Source organism: Acanthopagrus latus, chromosome 16 (genome assembly GCF_904848185.1).
Source record: "Acanthopagrus latus isolate v.2019 chromosome 16, fAcaLat1.1, whole genome shotgun sequence".
NCBI lineage: Eukaryota > Metazoa > Chordata > Actinopteri > Spariformes > Sparidae > Acanthopagrus > Acanthopagrus latus.
In genome coordinates this window covers 13,715,139-13,736,330 of record NC_051054.1, presented here as the reverse complement: position 1 = coordinate 13,736,330, position 21,192 = coordinate 13,715,139, and the positions used below count along the sequence as shown (strand labels likewise).

The following is a 21,192-nucleotide window of genomic DNA, read 5'->3' as shown; positions in this document are numbered from 1 at the left end:
GTGACCATGTTCCTGGCGGAAGCAACTTCAAACATTTCTCCCTCAGTCAGACACAAAAGTTGCCCTCACACCGGCCCGGGCTGGAGTGAATTAGGAATCATCAGGCGCGCCTGATCTGGCACCTCTCATCACAGCTCCACACCTCCACAAACCGGCACATGACAACTGGAGGAATGAGTGATGGCTGACAATGTGTGCGTGTTTAGTCTGTGAGATTAGTTATCAGACACAGAGACCCGCAACGGTTTCCTCTATTTTGACTGGGGCTTGTTTTTAATGTTTAAACACACGTTTCCTGCTTTGTTTCTCATGACAAAACTACTGCATCAGATTTAAATCGTGCAGGCAAAGGTGCTGGCGCCTGCTCACACTTTCTTTTTTCCATAGTCAATTGACAGCCATGCGAATCATTAATTTTCTTGATCAGAAACAGGTAAGGGCTTAATTTTCCAAATTGCCCACCGGAGCTGCTGAAGCGCCCTCTGCGCCCCGCCTCCAACATGCGTTGCCACTGGTAACGCGATGGAGAGGGGAGGGATCTGAGCGGGACGAGCCAATGGGAGAGTGCGAAGGCGTTGACCGACAGGCTGACCCTGGCCAATGAGAGCGTCGGACCCGTCTGTGTCGCATGCCCAGCCTGCTGCCTATATAAACCACACTGACAGCTTGGTAATCCAGTCTGATCGCTGATCGTCTGGCAGGAACAGGACTTAAGAGAAGCAAGATACCGACACACACTAACCCTCTCGCCTAACTCAAACACAGACAGAAAAAAAAAAATGAAAGCAATAAGCCCCGTGCGGTCCTTCCGGAAAAACAACGCGAATTTATCAGAGCACTCCTTGGGAATCTCTCGGAGCAAGACCCCGGTGGATGACCCGCTCAGCCTGCTGTACAACATGAACGACTGCTACTCCAAGCTGAAGGAGCTGGTGCCCAGCATCCCCCAGAACAAGAACGTCAGCAAGATGGAAATCCTGCAGCATGTAATCGACTACATTTTGGACCTGCAGATCGCGCTGGACTCCAGCGTCGCAATAACCAGCCTGCATCACCCTGCGCGGCCGGGGCAGGCTCCGTCCAGGACCCCTCTGACCACCCTCAACACAGATATCAGCATCTTGTCATTACAGGTAATTACACCGTAGCTAAACAAGCCAGGCGATCGCCCGGTCGTGTGCTGGATTCCTTTTTTCTTTCTTTTTTTTTATTTGTGCGCATAGCCGGTGCGCCTTTTGTAGCCTATGCGTAACTCGCACAAAATGGCTTGTTGGAGAGGGGAAGGGGGGGAAAAAAGAAAAAGAAAATGGCATGTTTTTTTTCTCTCTCTCTCTCTCACTCTCTCTGTCTTTGTACAGCAAGAGAGGAGGAAGATATCCGACCTACATAACGCTGTATTCAAACCGGCCGACACCTCGATGCGTAAAGAATTAACATTGGGTCTGTTTGTTTGTTTGTTTTCAGTCCCCGGAGTTGCCATCAGAGCTGATGACAGATGACAGCCGGACTCTGCATCGTTAAAGCGGTAAGTAGGCTGTCCTCATGTCTGCTGCTGCATTCTGTCCAGGGCTCTCAGGCTCCTGCTTTACAGCCTGTCTCCCAGTCTGCCGGAGCAGAATGGGAGCTAGAATTACCATTCACCAATCCCATTTGTTCGCTCGCTAATGTGCTTCCTCGTCTCGCGTCGCCGTAACGCTCCCAATATGTTTTTTCTTTTTTTCTTTCTTTTTTCTTTTCTTTTTTTTTTTTTTGCATGAGAATGCGCTGCAGCGCCGGGGCGTCGGATATGACGAGGGCGCGGGCAGGTTTTAATCCAAAATTTGATCCCATTAGATTTTTTAATTTTTTTTTTTTAATTCTCTGTCAGCCCTTTAAAAAAAAAAAGAATGAGCACCACGGGCTGCGTTAGGACGCGAGTGTGTCAGTAAGGTGGCCCCGATGGTTCCAATAATTCTCATCTCGCTGCTGGATATTAAAAAAATGAAAATAAAAATAATGGAAGATGTTCGCTCCCAGGCTGCGTGGGGCTTTTTTTTCTTTTTTACTGTATATAAGTAGCAGTCGTCAGGGTTGTATTATACCCTCTTGTGTCTATAATGAAGAGCATCTGCAACAGGAAAATAATGGCTGTTTGGATTACTGCTACTACGATGTCTGCACATAATTGGTACAAGAAGTGGGTAGGCGCCAGCTGAGCGGCAATTACGCTGATTCTTCCCCAGATTGTAGGCTGAAGTTGTGCGAAAAGTGTGTGTGTGTGTGTGTGTGTGAGAGAGAGGGGGAGAGAGAGAGAGAGAGAGAGAGTGTGTGTGTGTGTGTGTGTCTCTCTCTCTCTTCTCTCTCTCTCTCTCTCTCTCTCCCTGTGTGTGTGTGTGTGTGTGTGTGTACATCTGGAGCGCAGGGTTTGCTTAGTATTGGGAGTGTTTGGTTAAATGTTAAAAACTGCGGCTTCCTCCCTGGCGCCAGTCTGTCCGGATCTCTGCCCTGTTTGCATTTTCTAAACACGCCTCTCTTTCTCAATCTTTTGCAGGTGTTTGGTCAAGACGCAAAACACACACACACACACACACACACACACACACACACACACACACACACACACACACACAGAAAACACACACGCGCACTCACACACACTCGCAGGACCTGGGGAGCAGGACTTTCCCCCTCCTCTCCAACTCCAACCCTCTGTCCTCCAGGCCTGGATTTTTTTTTTCTCTTTTTTTTTTTTTCTTTTTTTTTGTTTTTTTCTTCTGACGCTGAAAATCAAGAGACTTTTGCTTATTATGGGACAATCTTATGTGATGTGTTTTCTGTTTGGACACTTTCATTATTATTTAACTTAAGACTATTTTTTTTTTAATTATTTGTGGGTCCTTTCTGGAAAACGGAAGGCGCTTTTTATATTCCCGACAGTGGGAGGAAAAACGAGATTATTGTCACAAGGATTATTTCAACCTACCCCCCCCCCCCCCCCTCTCTCTCTCTCTATCCCTCCTCCCCTCTTGTCCCCCCCTCTCCTCCTTGTTGAAGTCTTCGCTTTTTTTGCGGAGGTGGGAACGTGAATAGAAAAAGACAACTTGGTTTAGTTACTGTAAAAAGTTTAGTCTTGTCTTGTCAGAATTGTTGGCACATGAAGGACTGGACGTTGTTTAAAGGAGAGAAAAAAAGAGAAGAAAAAAGAAGAAAAGAAGTTAAAATGAAAGAATGAACCGTGTGAACTCTTATCGGGAGTTTATCTTGTATAGTTGCAGGAATTTGAAACTTCTGCAAAAGTGTAATGTTGTACTTAATTATGCTGAAACTTTTTATAAAAGTAATGTAAATTGTACCTTTTTTATACAAAAATAAATCAAAAACGCAAGTTGGAACATGTTTCATTTTGGGGGAGGGAGGCAGGGAGGGTGAGGATGGTGGAAACGGTGAGAAACTCAAGTGTTTTGTTTTGGGTTTTTTTCCCCAAACCAGCGCGTAAAACCAGTTCCCCCAGCTGTGCGTCTGGACGCGACAGCGCCGTGTGTACACACTGAACATCTGACGCACTTCAGAAAAACAAATCCTACAACAAAGTGTCCTTATCAGACCTGCCCTGTGTGACCTATAATGATCCGAAACACAGCGTCAACACCTCCCAGAGGCGAAACACGACCCGGAGGCGCACGGTTACGTAGGAAAAAGAGAGAGGGGGGGCGTATTTAGGGCGCACTTTCACTTTTTCTCACATGCTATGTAAAGTAAATAGGATTAAATGGTTCAGCGTGACAGCCTGAGCCATTAAAGCAGCGGGGCTGTAGGCTGTTTTTAGAACAAAAGTAGGCAATTATGGAAATGTAACTTTTTATTTATTTTTTTTTAGGTGAAACTGGGCCGGCTATGCGTTACTGATCATCACCTCACCTTTTCTTTATTTCTCTTTTTATTTCCGTCACTTTGTTGGGGTTGTGTCGCATCCTATTATTCTTAAAGTGCACCTTTTTATTTGCACTTCAGAAATGATCCTATCGTGTGACGGAGCAGATTCACGCTGGTGTCCGATGTTTGTCTTCGCCAGCCAGATGAAATGAAGCAGTGACAGCAGGGCGGTGGTTGGATAATTCAGCCACTAGTTCACTGCTCTCAAATGCCTTTAATTGTTATTTTATTATTAGACAGAACGTACAGCCCTGTAAAGGTGGTGTTATTTGATTGTGGGGTTACACTTGAGCTACTGGGTCACATAGTTGGTATCATGTAGTGAAAACCCTGCTGTCAATCATCTTCTTCATGACACTCAAAATTTCTATGCTATGGAGACACATTTGATGATTCTACCGCCCTACACCACTTTATGGAATCCTTGTAAGCAAAACTCTGAGTCCATTTCTACCTCAAACCCTCACATGAGTGTCAGAGCTGAAGTTGTTCCCCTCAGCAGTTTAAAACCACTGACAGCCACAGTGACAGCAGCACGCGTTTGTATGGAGAGTGCGCCATCTATCGGACAAAACAAATCCTGTCGGCGACTCTCTTTTTCCCACCACAGGCTGCATTAGAGACTGAGGGGATGACTCTCCGATTAAATATTCTGGTTTATTTACAAGACAAATCCAAGTGCAAAAGAGAGAAACACGAGATTCGTTTCGAGGGTCCGCAGAGCAGAAAAATGTTTATTGGTTCACAAAACACCATTTCCACAAAAGACCTGTGGAAAACAAAAAAAAAACAAACAAACCGCAATGATCACGTTGGAGACTAGTGCATGAAACACAGAAACAGTCAAAAACACATCGTCTACATCTCCGTCTATGTTCTTAAACGTTCTAACCATCAAACAGCACAGCACCAAACACTTCACAGACAAAAAACCTCAGTAACTCTGAGCGTTTTCTTTTTTTTTTAATCAAGGGTACATTTAATCTTTTCATTTTCGTCGACATGTAACATTTCATCACTAAACACGCCATTTTCACCACAGCACCAAAGAGGCTGTAAGAGGCTTTGTAACAGCGACTTCATTCCTAATCGAATCAGGAATGTTGTGTTGAGTTGGTGATTTTTATTCTAACGAACCAGCTAATTAAAGCTTTCAAACTCAGTACTTGTGATTCACAGCAACACTTTCTAACAGCTGAACACAGTCTACTCACAATCTACTCTACTCAAGTCAAAACATGGTCAACATCAAGAACGACAGTCTACGTGACCCTTCTCTGAGTAACGGGCAGCTTCTCAGAGGACGCTCTCCCTCTCATCTCCCAGGCTGATGGTGCGCAGGTTCTGGTTGTGGATGGTGGCAGCCGTGGTGTTGGCGGTGCTGCCGCTGCTGCCGGGCACGATGATGACAGCTGGCGAGCCGTCGACGCTGGAGGAGGAGGTGGTGGACTCTGTGCCTGTGATGTTAGCCAGCTGCTGGCGGCTGTTGTTGGTGTTGGTGTTGTTGGAGGTGGTGTCGTTCGTGTTGTTGTTGAGTGTGGAGTTGCTATCTGTGCGGTTGAGGTTGCCGGACGGCCACCCCTCGTCCGGACTGCTGGCCATGAGGCTGGCCTCGGACGGAGCCTCGGAGCAGATGGACATGCGGGCCATGGTGGCGTCCTGCAGGCCGCTCAGGCTGCTGGGCAGGAGGCCTCTCTTCTTCACCAGGCCCTCCAGCTCGAGCTCGATCAGGCTGGACTTCACCGCTCCCCTCTCTCCGTCAGCGTCCCCTTCGGCCTCCTCCAGGGAGCGGTCCGAGGAGCTGTCGCTGGAGCGCATCCCTGAGTCGGACGAGTCCTTCTTATCCAGGGCGATTTCGGCGAGGAAGCCAGGCTTGATCAGCGGGCCAGTAGGCTGGGAGCCTCTGTAGGAGGACAGAGCGGCAGCCTCTCGGTGGAGAAGAGGTGTGGTGGTCTCGGCTTCTTCTGGGCTGGAGTCGTCATCGTTGGGCAGCTTGTGGTATAATGCCCCGGCTCCCTTCTTCCTGGTGCCTGGAGTCCTGGAGGATGAGCTGTGGTCCAGCTTCTCATCCTCCTCGCTGATGGGGTCTAGGAGCTGGGCATCGGTCCCTGAGGGGAAGTCTGGTGCATCAGCAGCCTTGGAGCCTCTCTTGGTGAAGGACTTGCGGCTGTCTTGGTCAGCTCCTTCCTTGGCCTGAGGAGAGGGAAGAGGTTTCAATGAGAAGAACAGGAAAATATACAGTATCCTGTGTTATTGGCTGAGAGGCCTCTGAAGAGGAGATTCCAGTCTGTCTCTATGTGCCAAGAGAAACAAAGCGTATAAGCTAATAATTAGGAAACACGAGAAGCAGTGATCTCCTTTTTCCCAGCCCAGAATAAGATTGTTGCTGTTGCACAGGCCAGAGAAATGAATTTAAAAAAACCACAAGTTTAGGAACAACATGACATAAACTCAGAAACTACGTCCACACAAGTTTGCGACAACAGTTACGAAGAGGTATTTCATACTGTCAGTGATGTGGTGACAGAAACTCAACAGTGTACTTGTGACTGTCCACCCACCCCTTTGTCCTCTGAGCTGGCAGCCTGGAGGAATTGTCCAGGGTGGGGCTGCACGGGCCTCTCTCCCCCACCGCCGGACATCTCCAGCTGGGCCATCTGAGCGATGTACTCCCTGTAGGCATCACGGTACTCAGCCTGCTGCTTGTCTGTCAGCTTGCCGATGTCATTGGTAGAATCCTGAGAGTTGAGGCTGGACATGCTTGCGGTGCGGTGATTTGCCACCTGAGGAAGTAGTTTGTCGAGCAACATATTTAAGTTATAAATAAAATAAATATAAAAACGTGGCGCTTACAACAGTGCCTAAAAATGCTATAATTACATTAGTAACCGATGAAATAATCAGAATGTGAGAATTGGATACAGTGATAAAGTTACTGGCAGAGACAGCAGGCGGGGTGGCAAACGAACGCCGTGGTGTGTTTTCAGTGTCGGATGATTTGAATTTGAAAAAGATCACAAAGTGAGATCATATAAAATAGCAGCAGAGCCAGCTGTCTACGTGTGAGTGTTTGCTCGTGTCTCAGAGATTTTGCAAATTGGGAGTAGGGAAGGTGAAAATAACAAACGGGGGCCCCTTGACACCTTTCGGTGCACTGCAGTGTGTTGTGTGCATGCGTGTGTGCATTTCTATTTCTGCTGTGTTCATACCATAAGCTTCCTATGCTGTGCTCTTTTCCACTCAAAAACCACATCAATGTGCAACCACGGCGGTCACCAACACGCTGTCTCAGCTGCAGAGGACTTGTGGCCATGCAACAGTTCTGGGTGTGCGACTTTGCAGTCCTATTTGTGAGTGTTACACGCTCACAAGTATGCGTACGCTAACTTTGCATGTGTATATGGGTGAGTGTGATACGAACCCCTGCGGTATATTTACACTGAGCCGTTAAGAGGAAGACTGACCGGCCACTGTGAGTTGTTGCTGTGTCTCTGAGGCTCCTCCAGCCCCGCTCCGCTCAGCTCCTCGAAGCTGAGGTTGAGGCTAAAGGCCGCCGCTTCATGCTGGGCTCCCCCTGAGAGTCTGCTGGGCTCCCCGTGGTGCACGCTGCTGCCCTGCTCGCTGGCAGCTCGGGATTCATCCTGAATCAGAGCCTGGCTTTCGGCATGACGCTGTTCCATCACCTGGGGAAAGACGCCACGATATTTCAGCAGTGGTTTTGACGTTTGTTTAAAGGAAACGTGTCTTTTGAGGCACGTGACAAACAAAACGAGCTCGACAGCAGCAACAGAAACGTGCTTGTGAGGGTGAGCTGTTTCTTAAGTGGAGCAATTCAGCTGTCCACTCCTACCAACAATAACCTCTCTTCATCCAAATATCAGTCAGCCATCTTGAACCAGATGTCTGTACTGGCTGCACTCTGGCAACACATCGCTGGTTAGTACAGGGAGCTTTAAGGCCACTGCTCTTTCCTGCTGCTCCTGCATTGGATCTCCTGTAAAACACGACCAATCCAGGGCTCTGGTTCGGTATTAAGAGCACAGACTGACATCTGATGAAGTGGAGCCGGCTACATGTGTTAGTGATTTCAGCCCCAGCTCAGCCTGCTGGACTCCTGGCTGACTGACTCTCACCCTTCTCGTAATACGGATTATAAAATCTCCATCCCAATATCTCAGCTGCGGCACAAGATGTCGTATTATGAAATGCTGTCTTGCTTCTTTTTGGAATAAACAAGAGATGAAAGATATCAACGGGAGGGTGCTGGCAGGGCTAAATGTCTGCAGAGTATCACAGAGTGAGGAGAATGTGATGTTAAATCTATTACAGAACTTTACAGACTTGTTGTTATTGTTGCAACGATGTCTCTTAATCATTTATGTCTGCTGACTGATCACTTCTTTAGAGGAAAAATCTTCTTCCATTCTGATCCTAAAATTATATGTTACGTGTATGATGCCAACAATATTAAACCAGGCTGGGAGGCAAGTAAAGATGCTCCATAAACAGAGCTGCAGCAATTTATCAATTTTCGATTTGCTGATTGAAAGAAAGTAGTAGTTAACTATTAACAGACTGTCATTCTCCTAATAAAAGGTCAAACATTAGAAGGTTCCGGCTTTTTAAATCTAAAGACTGGCTACTTTTCCTATGCAAGGTCTTATTCATGATAGTAAATGAAGAAAATTTGGATTTTTGGACAGTTGGCTTGACACATGAAGCAATTTGAAGTTTTTAATGAGTATTAGAGCAAGGGCAACAATTTCAGATCAAAGCCAAAGTCTTAAGCTCTTCATTTTTTTGCTTTTCTCCAAGTTTCGAAAACCTTCAGGTCTTAGGAGAGTTTTTCAAACAATGCCTTAGGTTTTAGAAAGCAATTTATGGGTGTCCTGGGTCTTGACAGGTTAATGGGTTAATTGTGAAAATAATTTCTAGATTGACCGATAATTAAACTAATTATTAGTTATAATCCTGTCCACAAGATAAATTTAGTCCCACCATTCCTCTGAAGAGCTGCCAGTCGCCAAAGTTCATCTCCATCTCTTTCTTCAGCTCCTCCAGGTTGCACTGCGACAGCACTCGACCATTTATGTTTGCCTGCAACGTAGAGCGAAGACACTGACTGGTCCGTTCAGGCCCAAAAGAATAATTCTAACAAACAGGTAGGGGCCACGAGGTATCTGCATGAAGAAAATAACCCGCACAGGTAAAACAAAGATCAAATTCTGAACGTCATGCTCAAACACACCTTCTTGATGGTGGAGGTGTACTGTGGCAGCATGCTGTAGTCGATTCCATCTATCTGTTTGACGCGCTCACACACCGCATCTGTGTTCATGGAGCTGAGCAGGACCGCAGGAGGGACCTACACACACATTTACACACACATAATGTTAGAATATGAGCACCTAGTCCAGAGTGTTTTTGTGAGTTAGGGTTACCAGGGCACACTCGCACTCTGTTAGACCATCTCATCACTCCGAACATGTTGATTAGGGCAAAACGAGCAACGGTTCCCGGCAAAGAGACGCGCAGGCTTGTTACTGTGAGGCGCACAGAGGTGCAAAACCACAATCCCACACAGTAATTCTCTCCATCAGTCACACAGTGTAAGTGTAAAAGTAAACAAAGCTGCCAACCAATCCAAATACACTGTTACCTGCTCTTATTCTTTTTCTCTGTGTATACATAAGTGTGTGCGCGACACTTAGGGGATGGAGCCTGTAAGTCTGCGTCGAGTTGAGCCACACTGAAGCAGCTCCGAGGCCTGATGTGACTAATGCCAGTGGCCAATTGATGCTGTCGAAAGGCCTCACACGCAGCCGCCCGCTGGCACAAAAACTGAACAAACCTACTCCACCCTCCCCCCCTCCGTTTCTTCGCTCGCCCCTCTCCCTCCTTCCTTTCCTCCCATCCTTCCTTCCTTCCTTCCTCTCACATTCTTTCCCTCTAAGCCTCCCGCGCTGACTCTCTTTTCCATCGCTCTCTGTCCGCTATCTCTTCCTCCTCCTTCCTCCAGCCCTTCCTCGCCATCTCTGCGCTCTCTCTCTCTCTCTCGGGCTATTAACACTATTAAGACGTGGCTTCAGACTAAGCCCCGCGGCTTTGTTTCTGGTTTCGAGGGAGACAAGAGCAGAGCTTAGTTGGACTGTGAGTGCTTGTTAAACACAAAAACACAAGCAGCTCATACAATACAGCGCACAATAGTAGGTGCCAACTTCCTGTAGTGGTGGGCACGAGGATGAAGACTGGCAACTCGGGGACTTTAGCTGCTCTCCATGTCCACACAGCAGAGGCTTTAGTCTAAAATGAAGCTATGTTAGTGAATCTACTGAACTACTACTGGACGTGAAGTTGTTGCACTGACTTCTAAGTGATGAGTCTACATTATCTCCTTCTACAGCATGCTTGGTAGAGTCGAACCCAGTGCGTTAGAGATGAGGTAGAAATACGTGGGAAGATGGAGTAAAAGGGGTTGGATGCCGAGAATGAAAGTAGGCATGAAACCAAAAGTGTACCTGTTTTAATTTGTAAGGCAGCGACTTTAAATTCTTGATAAAGGAGACAAAAAGAAGCAGACGGACAGATAAGTCAGACAAAATACACACAGACACGGGTAACGTCATGGAGCCGGGACTGTTCCTGTGAAAACAGAAGAGGGACAGACAAGCAGGAAGACACTCAAACATTGACAACAGAGCAGACAGACGTTTATCCGTCTCGAAGCAGGGGAGGAAGAAGACTCCTTTACAGCAGAAGCCCATCAGACTGGAGAAGAAGAGGCTATTGGAGGCAGAATTATTACACAAGGAGATTTTTTGTTTTTTCGCTGGAGTCAGCACACTTTTACAGTCATAATCTTCGCAGACAGGACAGAGATGGAAAGACGCGGTAAGAGAATGAGACATCTCACACTCCGCGCAGAGAAAGCAGAAGTTCCGATTCGGGGAAGGCCGCGAATACGACTCCTTGATTCAGCCTGCAGAGCGTGTATTCTAAGAACGCGAGTGAGAAAGCGTCAATGTCTGCGTGTGTTTGTGTGAACCCTCCCAGTGTGTGTGTGTGATAAGACTGTAATTACAGCTGGGCTGAGCTCAGGGCTGGGCAGAAGGATGGGAAAGAGGAAACAGAGCTCTGCGAGGGAGGAAGCGTCTTGGTAAGGAGATAAGCTCTACCAGCGCTGGGCTCATTGTCAGCGTGTGTGCATGTGTGTATGTGTGTGTGTGTGTGTCGCCAGCCCCAACAGTTGCTCTGATGATAATCCCGGCAGCCCGAGGAATCCATACTCGCACTTATATCAGCTAAGCAATTACACTGGGCTAGGCGTGCTTACACATCCTAAAGACTCACACAAAACAAGCGAGCGCGCGCACACGTCCACATTCACAGATTTGCAGAAAATACAGGCGCATGTGAACGCTGCACAAAGAGATCAAGTGTGAACCATAAATGGGATAAGATGGGCTAATGTACAGAGAAGAGCCAGAATGGGATGAAACTGAGAACATTTATACTTGGGAGGAATCGAAACAAAAGCGCAAGAGAGGATATAAGGAACATAAAAGGGTGTTAAAATGTTTAAAAAAGCGGCGAGGGCTTAAAGAAAAGGAGGTAGATCGAAGTGAGAGGCTGAAGAAAGGAAAATACAGACGGAGAAGCGAGGGAACATTTCACAGTAATCTACATTCAAATCTTTCATTCAGCTCCTTTAAATGTGTGCTGGCAGTGCCCTGATAAGTGGCTTTGTGGAGCAGAAACCTCCTGAGTAGTGTTATCTTCAAATTGTTCTAATGGTGGCGGCTTTTTCGCTAAAAATGTATGAATATCTGCGTGGAGAGATTCAATTCTTGTCAAAGCAACTCCAGGCAATCCCGAAAGTGGAGTTAAAAAATACTTTTATGTCCACTTATGAGAGAATAGGAACTGCTCCTGTCATTTAGCATGTTACATTTAAATATCTAAGCTGATGTTTGTGACAAATACACCTTGTGATGGTTAGACGTCACACCGGATGCAGTAACAGTATTTACTGTAAGCATTCTGCAGCGAGTGTGACAATCTATATTTGTCTTTCTCGCCTACAACCACAAAATTAATAGTCTGTCAAACATATACAGTAGGCGTGCATTTTACACATGCAACACAAGAAATAACATATGAGGTTTAAGCATCAGGTCAACAGGCAGATAATGAAGGACTAGTTGCTTATTTGCATATCCCTAGCGCTCCACAGCTGTAACTAAATGTTACCATGGTGGGTTCAGAGGGACAGGAGGCGAGGCCCTCTCTGCTGTCCTCTGCAATAACATCCTGACGTGGGCAAAGAATAGAGACAAGGGTTGTGTAGTGAGAAAGGCTTGTGTTCTTTACCACTCGATTCATGGGCTAAGCTGACGCTGTTTTTCTCTGGGTTTGGGCAGAGAAACTGAGAACAACCAGCGTCAGCAGCTGGACAGATGTTGGGCAGTGAGAACAGAGTGATGTTAAAATCATCAGGAGGTAAAATGTTTAACATATGACATCACATTAAGTAAAAGGGAGACTTGGGGGGGGGGGGGGGGGAGGCATGCAAGACAGACTTTGACACAATGGACCTGATAACATATTAAACCCTGAGTTATTAACAGGACTATATCATGAGCCCAATAATTAAAGTTTAATTATATTTATCAGCAGCACTAATAATAAAAGTAATATCCACTTTTATAACTTTCAATCACTTCAACCACACAATCAGTGTTGTTGCATCATTTAAATACGACTACAGGCAGTATAACTGCGTCTACAATCATCCAGTGCGAGACCTGATGGGATCCAACACAGCTTCTTTACTTACAAGTCCATTGGTGTTGTCCTTAGGTTGACCAGGTGGTTTAATGAAGGGGCGCGAGGATGAGGGGGCATGGTGGGGGTAATGCCGTGGCAGGTGATACACATGATGGGGGAAATAAGGCTATGAGGGTAAAATGAGGAGAAGAGGAGAGGAGGTAAAATAAAATGAAAATCATATGAGGGAGGTCACACACACAAAAGCAAGAGCGCTGACTTGCCTGTTATTCCTTATAAAAGTGAGGTGCAGGTTATTTAAAAAAAAACAATGATCATGTGGTAACTAAGAAGACCTGTTATTGGCACGATTTACTCCCACAATCAGTTAGAGTCCTCATTATATCATTCATTTAAATGTAATGCCAAGAAATGGCTTGTTGACAACCAAAAATGTGAATACTGATGGATTTAAACAAATGAGTGCTCAAAATTTGGGAGAAATAATGTCTTTGCATGATCTTTTCCTTTAATGGGAGTAAAAAAGTGCTGTGCTCATATTTTTGTTGAGCATGATTGTGATAATGTGCAACGGACTGACCAGCTTAATCAATAAAGAGCCTAAATAACAATGTGGTAGATTGCGGAGTTTTCTGTATCATTACGAAGAACTGATGGACTCTCTGTTGAGGTCTGATAATCTGATTTCCGTCCACTCTCACCCGGTTGTAGAAGGGGTGCTGAGGACCAGTCATCCCGCTGAAGTAGGCGCTGTGAGGCTGAGGAGGCAGGGGCCTGGCAAAGGCGACCGTCGGGGAGCAGGCGGCAGAGTGCTGGCCGTAACCCGACTGGGGACGTGGAGCTGCCTCTTGCAGGGGCAGCGTGGGATAGGTCACCCCTCCCATGTGCATCTGCTCCCTGGCCGCACGCACATCTAAGAGAGGAGAAGAAAGGACAAGTGTGTATCTGTGATACTGATGCTCATGTCTTGGCTATGACTATAAAGACCCTTTAGATCCACCCACGCATCAATAATTTAGCTTTATTTCATCATCTCAAGAGAGTTTAGACGGCTGTGAATCCACAGAGAAAAATACATATCAAACAATTGACGCACACAAGAACAAAAAATCCTTGATTCTTGAAGCACTACAGGGAATAGAAGATGTTCCTGAACATATTCTCCTCCTCCAAAACAGAAGACAACAACAACTTACTGCGGCAGAGAAAACGGGCGCAATGTTACAATTACAACGGCCTTCGACTGTGAATTCCATTCTCACTTTGATTTTCTATTAGTCTGTTTGCTCATAAACCAGCAGGCACGCTGATACTCTGTCTTTTGCAAATGATATGCCGGCCACGTGATGACTCTGGCACATGGAGCCCCTCGCTGTCCCTGACAAATAAATTCACCCATGTAAACAAACAAAGTGGACCATGTGAACCCATCAGACACAATCAGAGTAAGTACTTTGCCACAACTGTTTTCGCATATATCAATTGGAGAGGAGTCGAGTCGGAGCGGAGGAGGGAGTTTTGGTAAAAAAAAAAAAATTTAAAAAAACCCTCTCAAATTAAAGTTAAATAAGCCCGCAGACAGAACAGAGTGGCTCTGTGTGGCTGGCAAGAAAGTAAGAAGCAGAAACAGAAGCAGGCACCAGAATGTCTCCTGGTTATACAAGTGGCTGTTGAATGACACGCTGAGTGAGACCCAATCCAGCCTGCGAACACAATGGGGGCCTTATGATGTGAGTCAGGCTCATGGGCGGGTATCACTGACAGCACTGCCCACTGGCTGGCCACAGGACACTGGGCACCAAGTACCGAGTGGCCACGGAGGGAGTGGAGGGAGCGGGATGACTGGGTAGGAGCGTTGGTCACCTTCCGATCCCTTGGAGACACATGTGGACGTGAAAAACGCCAACACACTTTGGAGTGCACACGCAAATAAACACGTTTCGTGGACACACACCTAAACACTTTTCGGACCGGACTTACAGACTGGATGTCTGCTTGTGGAGCTTGGTCAGCTGTGCTCTCCATGACTCAACCTTGGCTCAATGGAACAGACTTTGTGTGTGTGTGTTTTCTGTGGTCTCATAACACTATGATGCAGCAGCTTCACACTAGGCGTCATTGACACTCCTGTATAGGCTGAACGGACGCTGACGCACTGTAGCAAAAGTACCGCGCCGCTCTGGCTTACAGTTTAATACTGGTGCTCTATTACGTCATCGCGGCTACACACTGTGATATTCGGTGCAGCGCTGGGGGCAGATTGGTGACGGCGAATGAAAATATTGTCCATGATCCCACAGGGCTGTAGTGGAAACCTGCTCGACATTTGATTGTGTAGAAATGAGAAGCAAGCTGTGGGTTTCTGAGAGCCCCTGCAGTGGGTGATTTTAGAGCAGACCCTGCCGCAATGTTATGAGTAATGTCACTGCCAAATGAGCTGGCAATGAATTCAACACGTCACATAGAGGACAGTTCTCTGTCTCTCCATGTAATTGTATACAAAACGCTTTCATGTAGACAGAACTGTACAATTAACCTCCTTCTCCTTCATACACACACTAACACACACACGTGTATGCGCATGCTCCATATTATGATGCCTGAGAACAATTACATCATCGAGCTAACCCGGAGGGAAATAGTTGTTTACTGTTTGACGTGAAGCAAAGATACTTGGTAACATCTGATTATCTGTTTTTGCTGCATGTGAAGATTTTTGAGCGAGGAGGAAACTATGTTTTAGTACACTCATCAGATTTATGCGGTGTAAAACTGCAGTTTATGGAGCTATACTTGGTGAAAGTCGATCTTAGGCAAACATGTCAATGGTTACTTTTGAAGCATAAATGAACAGTAATGCGAAATGTAGATAAACAAGGCTATAACTAAGGGCTCCAGACTAACATTTTACACTGGCTGCTCTGGTGTGACCTAACGTTTTCATTTAGGTGCACCGGCCCATAATTTTGGCGCACCCAATAATACATTTTATGTTCATTTTTTATTTAGATCATTGTAAACCACAATAAAGGTGCAGATATACATTTTTCTTCATTTCAGTGACAACACACACACACACACACACATAACAGAAAATTGAGATAACCTTAAAGGTCTGATGTGCAACATTTAGCCTCATTAGATGTCAGGAAACAATTATTTACTATGTTAAGACAGAAGGGAGTGAAGACATTCTGAACAGAGAGTGACGTCACACTGTTATCGAGCTTCTCTGTTTTTGTTTTGGATAAGCAGTCTCTGGCTGTGCGAGCACGTGAGTGCATGTGAGCACCCTCCCTTCAGAACCGCTGGACCGCCCTATTTATAAATAGACACAGCCAGTTGGGTTGCCAAGTCTGCGGTTTTCCCGCATAATTTGGCTACTTTTGAAGTGTTGAAGGTTAGATAGACCTATTTTTTATGCACATGCTGCCTTGACTGTGGTGTTTGTCCCCAAAAGTGGCGTGAGTCCGAACACAGTACTGTTACAATACTGTGGTTATTGAAGCAAATAATAAGGTGTACATAGGTGTACATAATCTCACTTCTCAAATGGACTAACATTGTCACTTGACATGGTTCATATAAGGGTAACTTTATTCCATTATCTCCTGTGTTGAGGGGATGGTTCTTCTGTGCTTTGCAACACCTGCTGCTGCTGTGAACAGCAGAGGTAGAGGGGGCGGGATGCCTGGGGGTTGAGGTGAGAAGGCTGGTGCGGCCCTCACACCAATTTGGGCCCTTGAAATAAGGTCATAGAGTGCTGAAGTTTGAACATTTCAAATAAACAAATCAAACTCAAATATTATTTGGGTATTACAAAATAATAAATCCTAAATCCTACTATACACTGAAAAACGATCCATAGAAAATCTGTGTATCGGTCGACAATGGCTGTCTACACACCTGGATGGTGTTTGTAAAAAACATATATTTTTAAAGGCTACATTTTTTAAAAAAATCATGATGCTGACGAGACACCAGTTCGACCAATAAAAATGTTTAGTTCCACTTGACAGATTTTTGGGAGCACATGCTACCATAACAGTTGCATCCCGGAACCCTTTAACTGCATGTAAATGTCAGACAAAATCTATTATGTAGACATGTTTATATACTGAAGACAGGTCATTCATTGGTTTGATGAGAATAGAAATGGGTCATAAGCTGTGGCCAACCTATTTGGTGTTTGTGAGGCTGTAGACCACATCTCTCTGTTGTTATGAAGATGGTTTAGCTGTTGTTTTGTTGTCACTAAAACGGCTAAACCATATCCATGACAACTGAGCGAGTCTGTTCGCCGAGTGCAGTCATGAGATGTGGTTGATAGCTTCATGAGCTTGTTTTCGTGTTCTTGTTTCATCGAACTGCTGTTTTCAAGGTCAACAATAAACTGTGCTCAAATGCTGTGGTCTTCACAGTCACCAGATCTCAACCCTGTTAAACAGCCACGGGGAAAATGTGACGGTCTGACAGCACTGTCCAACACCATCATCAAAGCACCAAATGAGGGAATGTCTTCTGGAAGAAGAATGTTAATCCCGGCAGCAGAGCCCCAGAGTCATGAAGAATCCATGCCAAGGTGCACTGAAGCTGTTCTGGCAACTCAAAGCGGCCCAACACCTTACTAAGACTTTTCATGCTGTTTAAAACCTGGCTGTCCGTTTCTTATGGCTGAACCAGCTGGATGGTCAGACCTAAAAAAATGTACACATGTGCATTGTGTTTACATTCTAAACTAGGCTACTTTTTGACTTTTGGTGAAGGATGGCAAAGATCAAAGCCCTCTGAATCACATCATATTGTGATTCCTAGAAATTCCCATCCAATACCTGCAATGATCTCCCTGAGTTTGGGGTCCAGGTTGACGGTGCAGGGCAGGAACATCTCCACATCTCTGGCAGTGAGGACGGGTGTCCTGGAGGAGAGGAAGACCTCAAAGCTGCGGATGTCTCCATCGATCTCCAGCAGCGGCTCCACGTCCTTAGTGGTGGGGATGCTCTTGGAGATTCTTCAGCAGAAAAAGGAAAATAGATGAGGGTGTTAGCAGGAGTTGATGCAGTGTTGGTTAACATGATGGTTTACTTAAAAAAAATTTAATTAAGGAAACTAGACTTGGTTGTTGGAACTTCCGTACTGGCGAAAATGCTCATAACAACGCACTAAACTGTGCAGTCTAATTGGCATGTGACACGAATATGTCAACATGTCAGTTTATGCTAAATTTTGACTGCTAGTTTCACAGCAGAAAAACACAAAGCATCACATTCTGACAAAAGAGAAAAGAGGAAATAGCAAGCGGTACTGTTAAGATTGAAGAGATCTGCAACGGTCATCATCATCATGAGAGCAGAGAGATAACTGGATTTAGAGAAGGCAAGATAGTGAAAGGGGGGATGTTTGAGGACAGATAGAGTGAGGGATGTTATCTTTTCTCAGCAGAGGAGGAAACCTGAGAAGATGACAATCAGGGTAATTTAGCAAGCAGCAGACGGAAGCACGTCATGATGCGCTGCCACAGTTAACGTGATGTTTGTTATCACAGACTCTAAGTAAATACCATGTTTGGAGATTTTTCCGTTGCTGTGTGATAGTTTTTTTCTATTTATACTACGGGAAAAAAACATTGTATTACGTTAAGAAAGCAGATTAAAAACGGCAAACACTATGTTCTGTTGAAAACCACAACTTTTTGCACCACATGAAATAAACAAAGAGTTAAAAAACTTGTTTAGCAGGGTGAAAATCATCTCTGAACTGATGAACACTGAACATGCATACTGAAGTGTTACGAGATGGGGAATCCAATTTTCGTCTGCACAAGGTAAAGAAAAGGGATATCAGTTTAATCAAGGACAGCGTAACATGTGGCCGAGGGTACAAGTAAAGCACACACCAACAAGCCGGCGCAATCGGTACATCTCGTTAATCCTATCATTCAGACGTGAAAAGATGAAACTCGGAGTGACTTCTGACACCGGCCATTCATCACCAGAATGTGCCGCTCTTATCAGATGAATGAGGAGACTCCAGCAGGGAGCAGATATTTTTCTCATCTCTGCCTCCATTTCTCATCCGAGCCCTTCATCATTTTCTCTCCCTACATCCTGCTCAACCTTCCCTCCTTCCAGTTCAACCCCAGCCCAGCCCGCCCTCCCTCTGTGTGCATCACCCAGTCTGTGTACTGGTATGAGCTTCTGAGAACACCGGCTGATGAGCTGGGTTTTTCCCTGAGCCTGATCTGTTTTTTAGAGTGAACACAGGCTGGCCTTTCTGTGTCTTGATTGGATGATTAGTACCGTCACTCCAGCACGCTAGCTAAGTCAGGGTGAGGTCAGCATCTGGCGAAGGTTCAACACAGCACACTGTTGGCTAATAAACCAAACTATCAGCAAAAGATAATCCAGTTAGCAAACCGGACGAAATGCCTCCCTGTCAGCCCACTTGAGCGAGGTTCTCATACCTCGGCGATGGGTGGACGAAAAACAAGACCTTAGAAGCATAACTGCGCTACGGGTTACATCATTTCCATTTTTGGCTTTTAGCTGATATTCCTGTCCAGACTGCTTACAGTGAGTGCACAGGTAGGAGTCCAGTCTTCTGTTCAAGGGCATTTTGACAGGACAGATGGCTGGTGATGGACACATCTGCTGTTGCAGGGCTCAAACCTGTGACCTTGTGGTTACAGGATGTCTCTAACCAAATGTACAAGTCTGGCAAAAAAAGCAGGGATGGAGGTGTCCTAGAGAGACTTGATAGGAAGTAAAAAAAAAATGAGTAAGTGAAGATTTTAACATTTAAGAGTTAAGGAGTTATAGAGTTTCACTAGAACGCTTGATTTTCATCCTGTGCCAAAATCTATATAAACCTATATTTTTGCATCCGTGCTCCAGTCATACGCCTATCCTTAATCCCTTGATCCTCCTACAGAGATTCACTTCCCCACAGACCAGCCCAGGTGGGTCACCCGACCCCACTGTCTATACCCGACGTCTGCCAGTACAGGCACACACAGACTGAAAGGAGAGGGAATGGACTGTGAGCAGGGAGGACACAGAGACACAGCTGGGCTCCAGTGGACAAAGCCCTCTCAGTCCTTCTTCCATTAGAACCTTTAACAAGACCCAAAAGGTCAAGGAAGCTCCATGTTGGCACACTGATGAACCTCGCTCATGTGACCTCCGCTCGTGAGGAGGAGTTGGACCTCTGAAGGCACAGATGTTACCTGCACACACACACACACACGCATAAACAGCAACGGCGCCGGTGCCGATTCAAACAACATTGAAAAAAAAAAAAGACAGTGTCATGTCCAGCACGTACACCTGTGCAGTGATGATGGAGAAATTCAAAGGCGCAGATGAAGGGTGGAGCATGTTGTGTGCGAGTACACGCACAGTTCGTGTGGGTGTTTGGTTCCTTTTCCCATGAACTGTATTAACCCATATGCAGACTGAGAGAAGCCTGTGCTTTTCCCCATTTCCAGCTGGCTTACTGCTGTTTATTTGTGGGTCTGCAGAGACAGACCAACAGGAGCCAGTGACTCACACACACACGCACAAATACACACACACACGCGCACACGCACGCACGCACGCACGCACACACACACACACACACACACACACACACACACACACACACACAGGGCACTTCCTTTTGCTATATAGAGAACACCCTCCGAAGACTTTCTAAGGAATCTGCAGTCTTTTTATAGGACCATCTAACATAACACACTTTGGTTGCACTGTGCCAAAACTGAGAATGGACAATAACAACGAAAGTCAAACTCAAACATATCAAGTTGCAGTGATATCGGACACTTTTTGCAACTTCCGGTTCTTCATTTCACACATTTATCATAGCAAAAAGAGCCGTTAACAAAACTGCCAGTAAGAAAAGAGGAACTCATCTGGCCTTTGGAAATCTGACACAAGGGCTACATACAAATACATCTTTCATGTACATCGACCTGACAACAATGGCATCTCTATTTTCCTGACCTGCATGTTTGCTCTGGCCTGCTGTCATGCAGTGCAAACACGCAGGAGCACAAACAGCTGTGTCTTCCAAAGACAACCAGGAGCTGGTGATAAGAACAATTCAAGGACATCCATCACTGAGTTACACCCAGACAGATGGAAAGAAGAAACGAGAGAGTCAGAGGTCCATTCCTGGCGTTCCCCTGCTGACTGCTCAGACATGTCTGCAGGAAGGGCTGGCCAGACGCAGAAGTGGAGCTCACACTTTGCACCAATCAGTGGATGGTTGATAAGGAGAACGGTAGAAAAGCAAAAAGGACAACAGAATTACTGGAATACTGATGAACGGACAGCTGATAATCCCTCAGAGTGATTCTGGCCAACATGCTGAACTGCACGGTGTTACAGAACAAATAGTACCCATTAAATGACAACAGCAGTTTGTCAATGAGGTTTAACCACTTCAAATGGCACCCTTTGAAGTTAACTAATGATGAGTTGTTGGCCTTGG

The 21,192-nt window shown here is 45.8% G+C and overlaps 2 protein-coding genes across 4 annotated transcripts in view; one reads left to right on the top strand and one right to left on the bottom strand.

Moving 5' to 3' along the window:
* Positions 1-658: 658 nt before the first annotated feature.
* Positions 659-3,364, top strand: id2a (inhibitor of DNA binding 2a). Its single transcript, XM_037125138.1, has 3 exons — positions 659-1,133; positions 1,465-1,525; positions 2,531-3,364. The coding sequence occupies exons 1-2, from the start codon at positions 780-782 to the stop codon at positions 1,519-1,521; spliced, it is 411 nt and encodes a 136-aa protein (XP_036981033.1). The 5' UTR covers positions 659-779; the 3' UTR covers positions 1,522-1,525; positions 2,531-3,364.
* Positions 3,365-4,617: 1,253 nt separating this feature from the next.
* Positions 4,618-21,192, bottom strand: part of kidins220a (kinase D-interacting substrate 220a) — a 46,360-nt gene continuing 29,785 nt past the window's right edge. The window contains exons 24-32 of one of the 3 annotated variants that reach the window (XM_037071407.1): positions 17,532-17,710; positions 13,401-13,612; positions 12,749-12,865; positions 10,431-10,463; positions 9,161-9,277; positions 8,911-9,009; positions 7,377-7,595; positions 6,474-6,695; positions 4,618-6,105 (exon numbers count right to left, since the gene is read on the bottom strand). In XM_037071407.1, the coding sequence (XP_036927302.1) occupies positions 5,209-6,105; positions 6,474-6,695; positions 7,377-7,595; positions 8,911-9,009; positions 9,161-9,277; positions 10,431-10,463; positions 12,749-12,865; positions 13,401-13,612; positions 17,532-17,710 (2,095 nt within the window). In that variant the 3' untranslated portion in view covers positions 4,618-5,208. The remainder of the gene's footprint in view (positions 6,106-6,473; positions 6,696-7,376; positions 7,596-8,910; positions 9,010-9,160; positions 9,278-10,430; positions 10,464-12,748; positions 12,866-13,400; positions 13,613-17,531; positions 17,711-21,192) is intronic. The other 2 variants (XM_037071408.1, XM_037071409.1) reach the window with 2 other exon arrangements.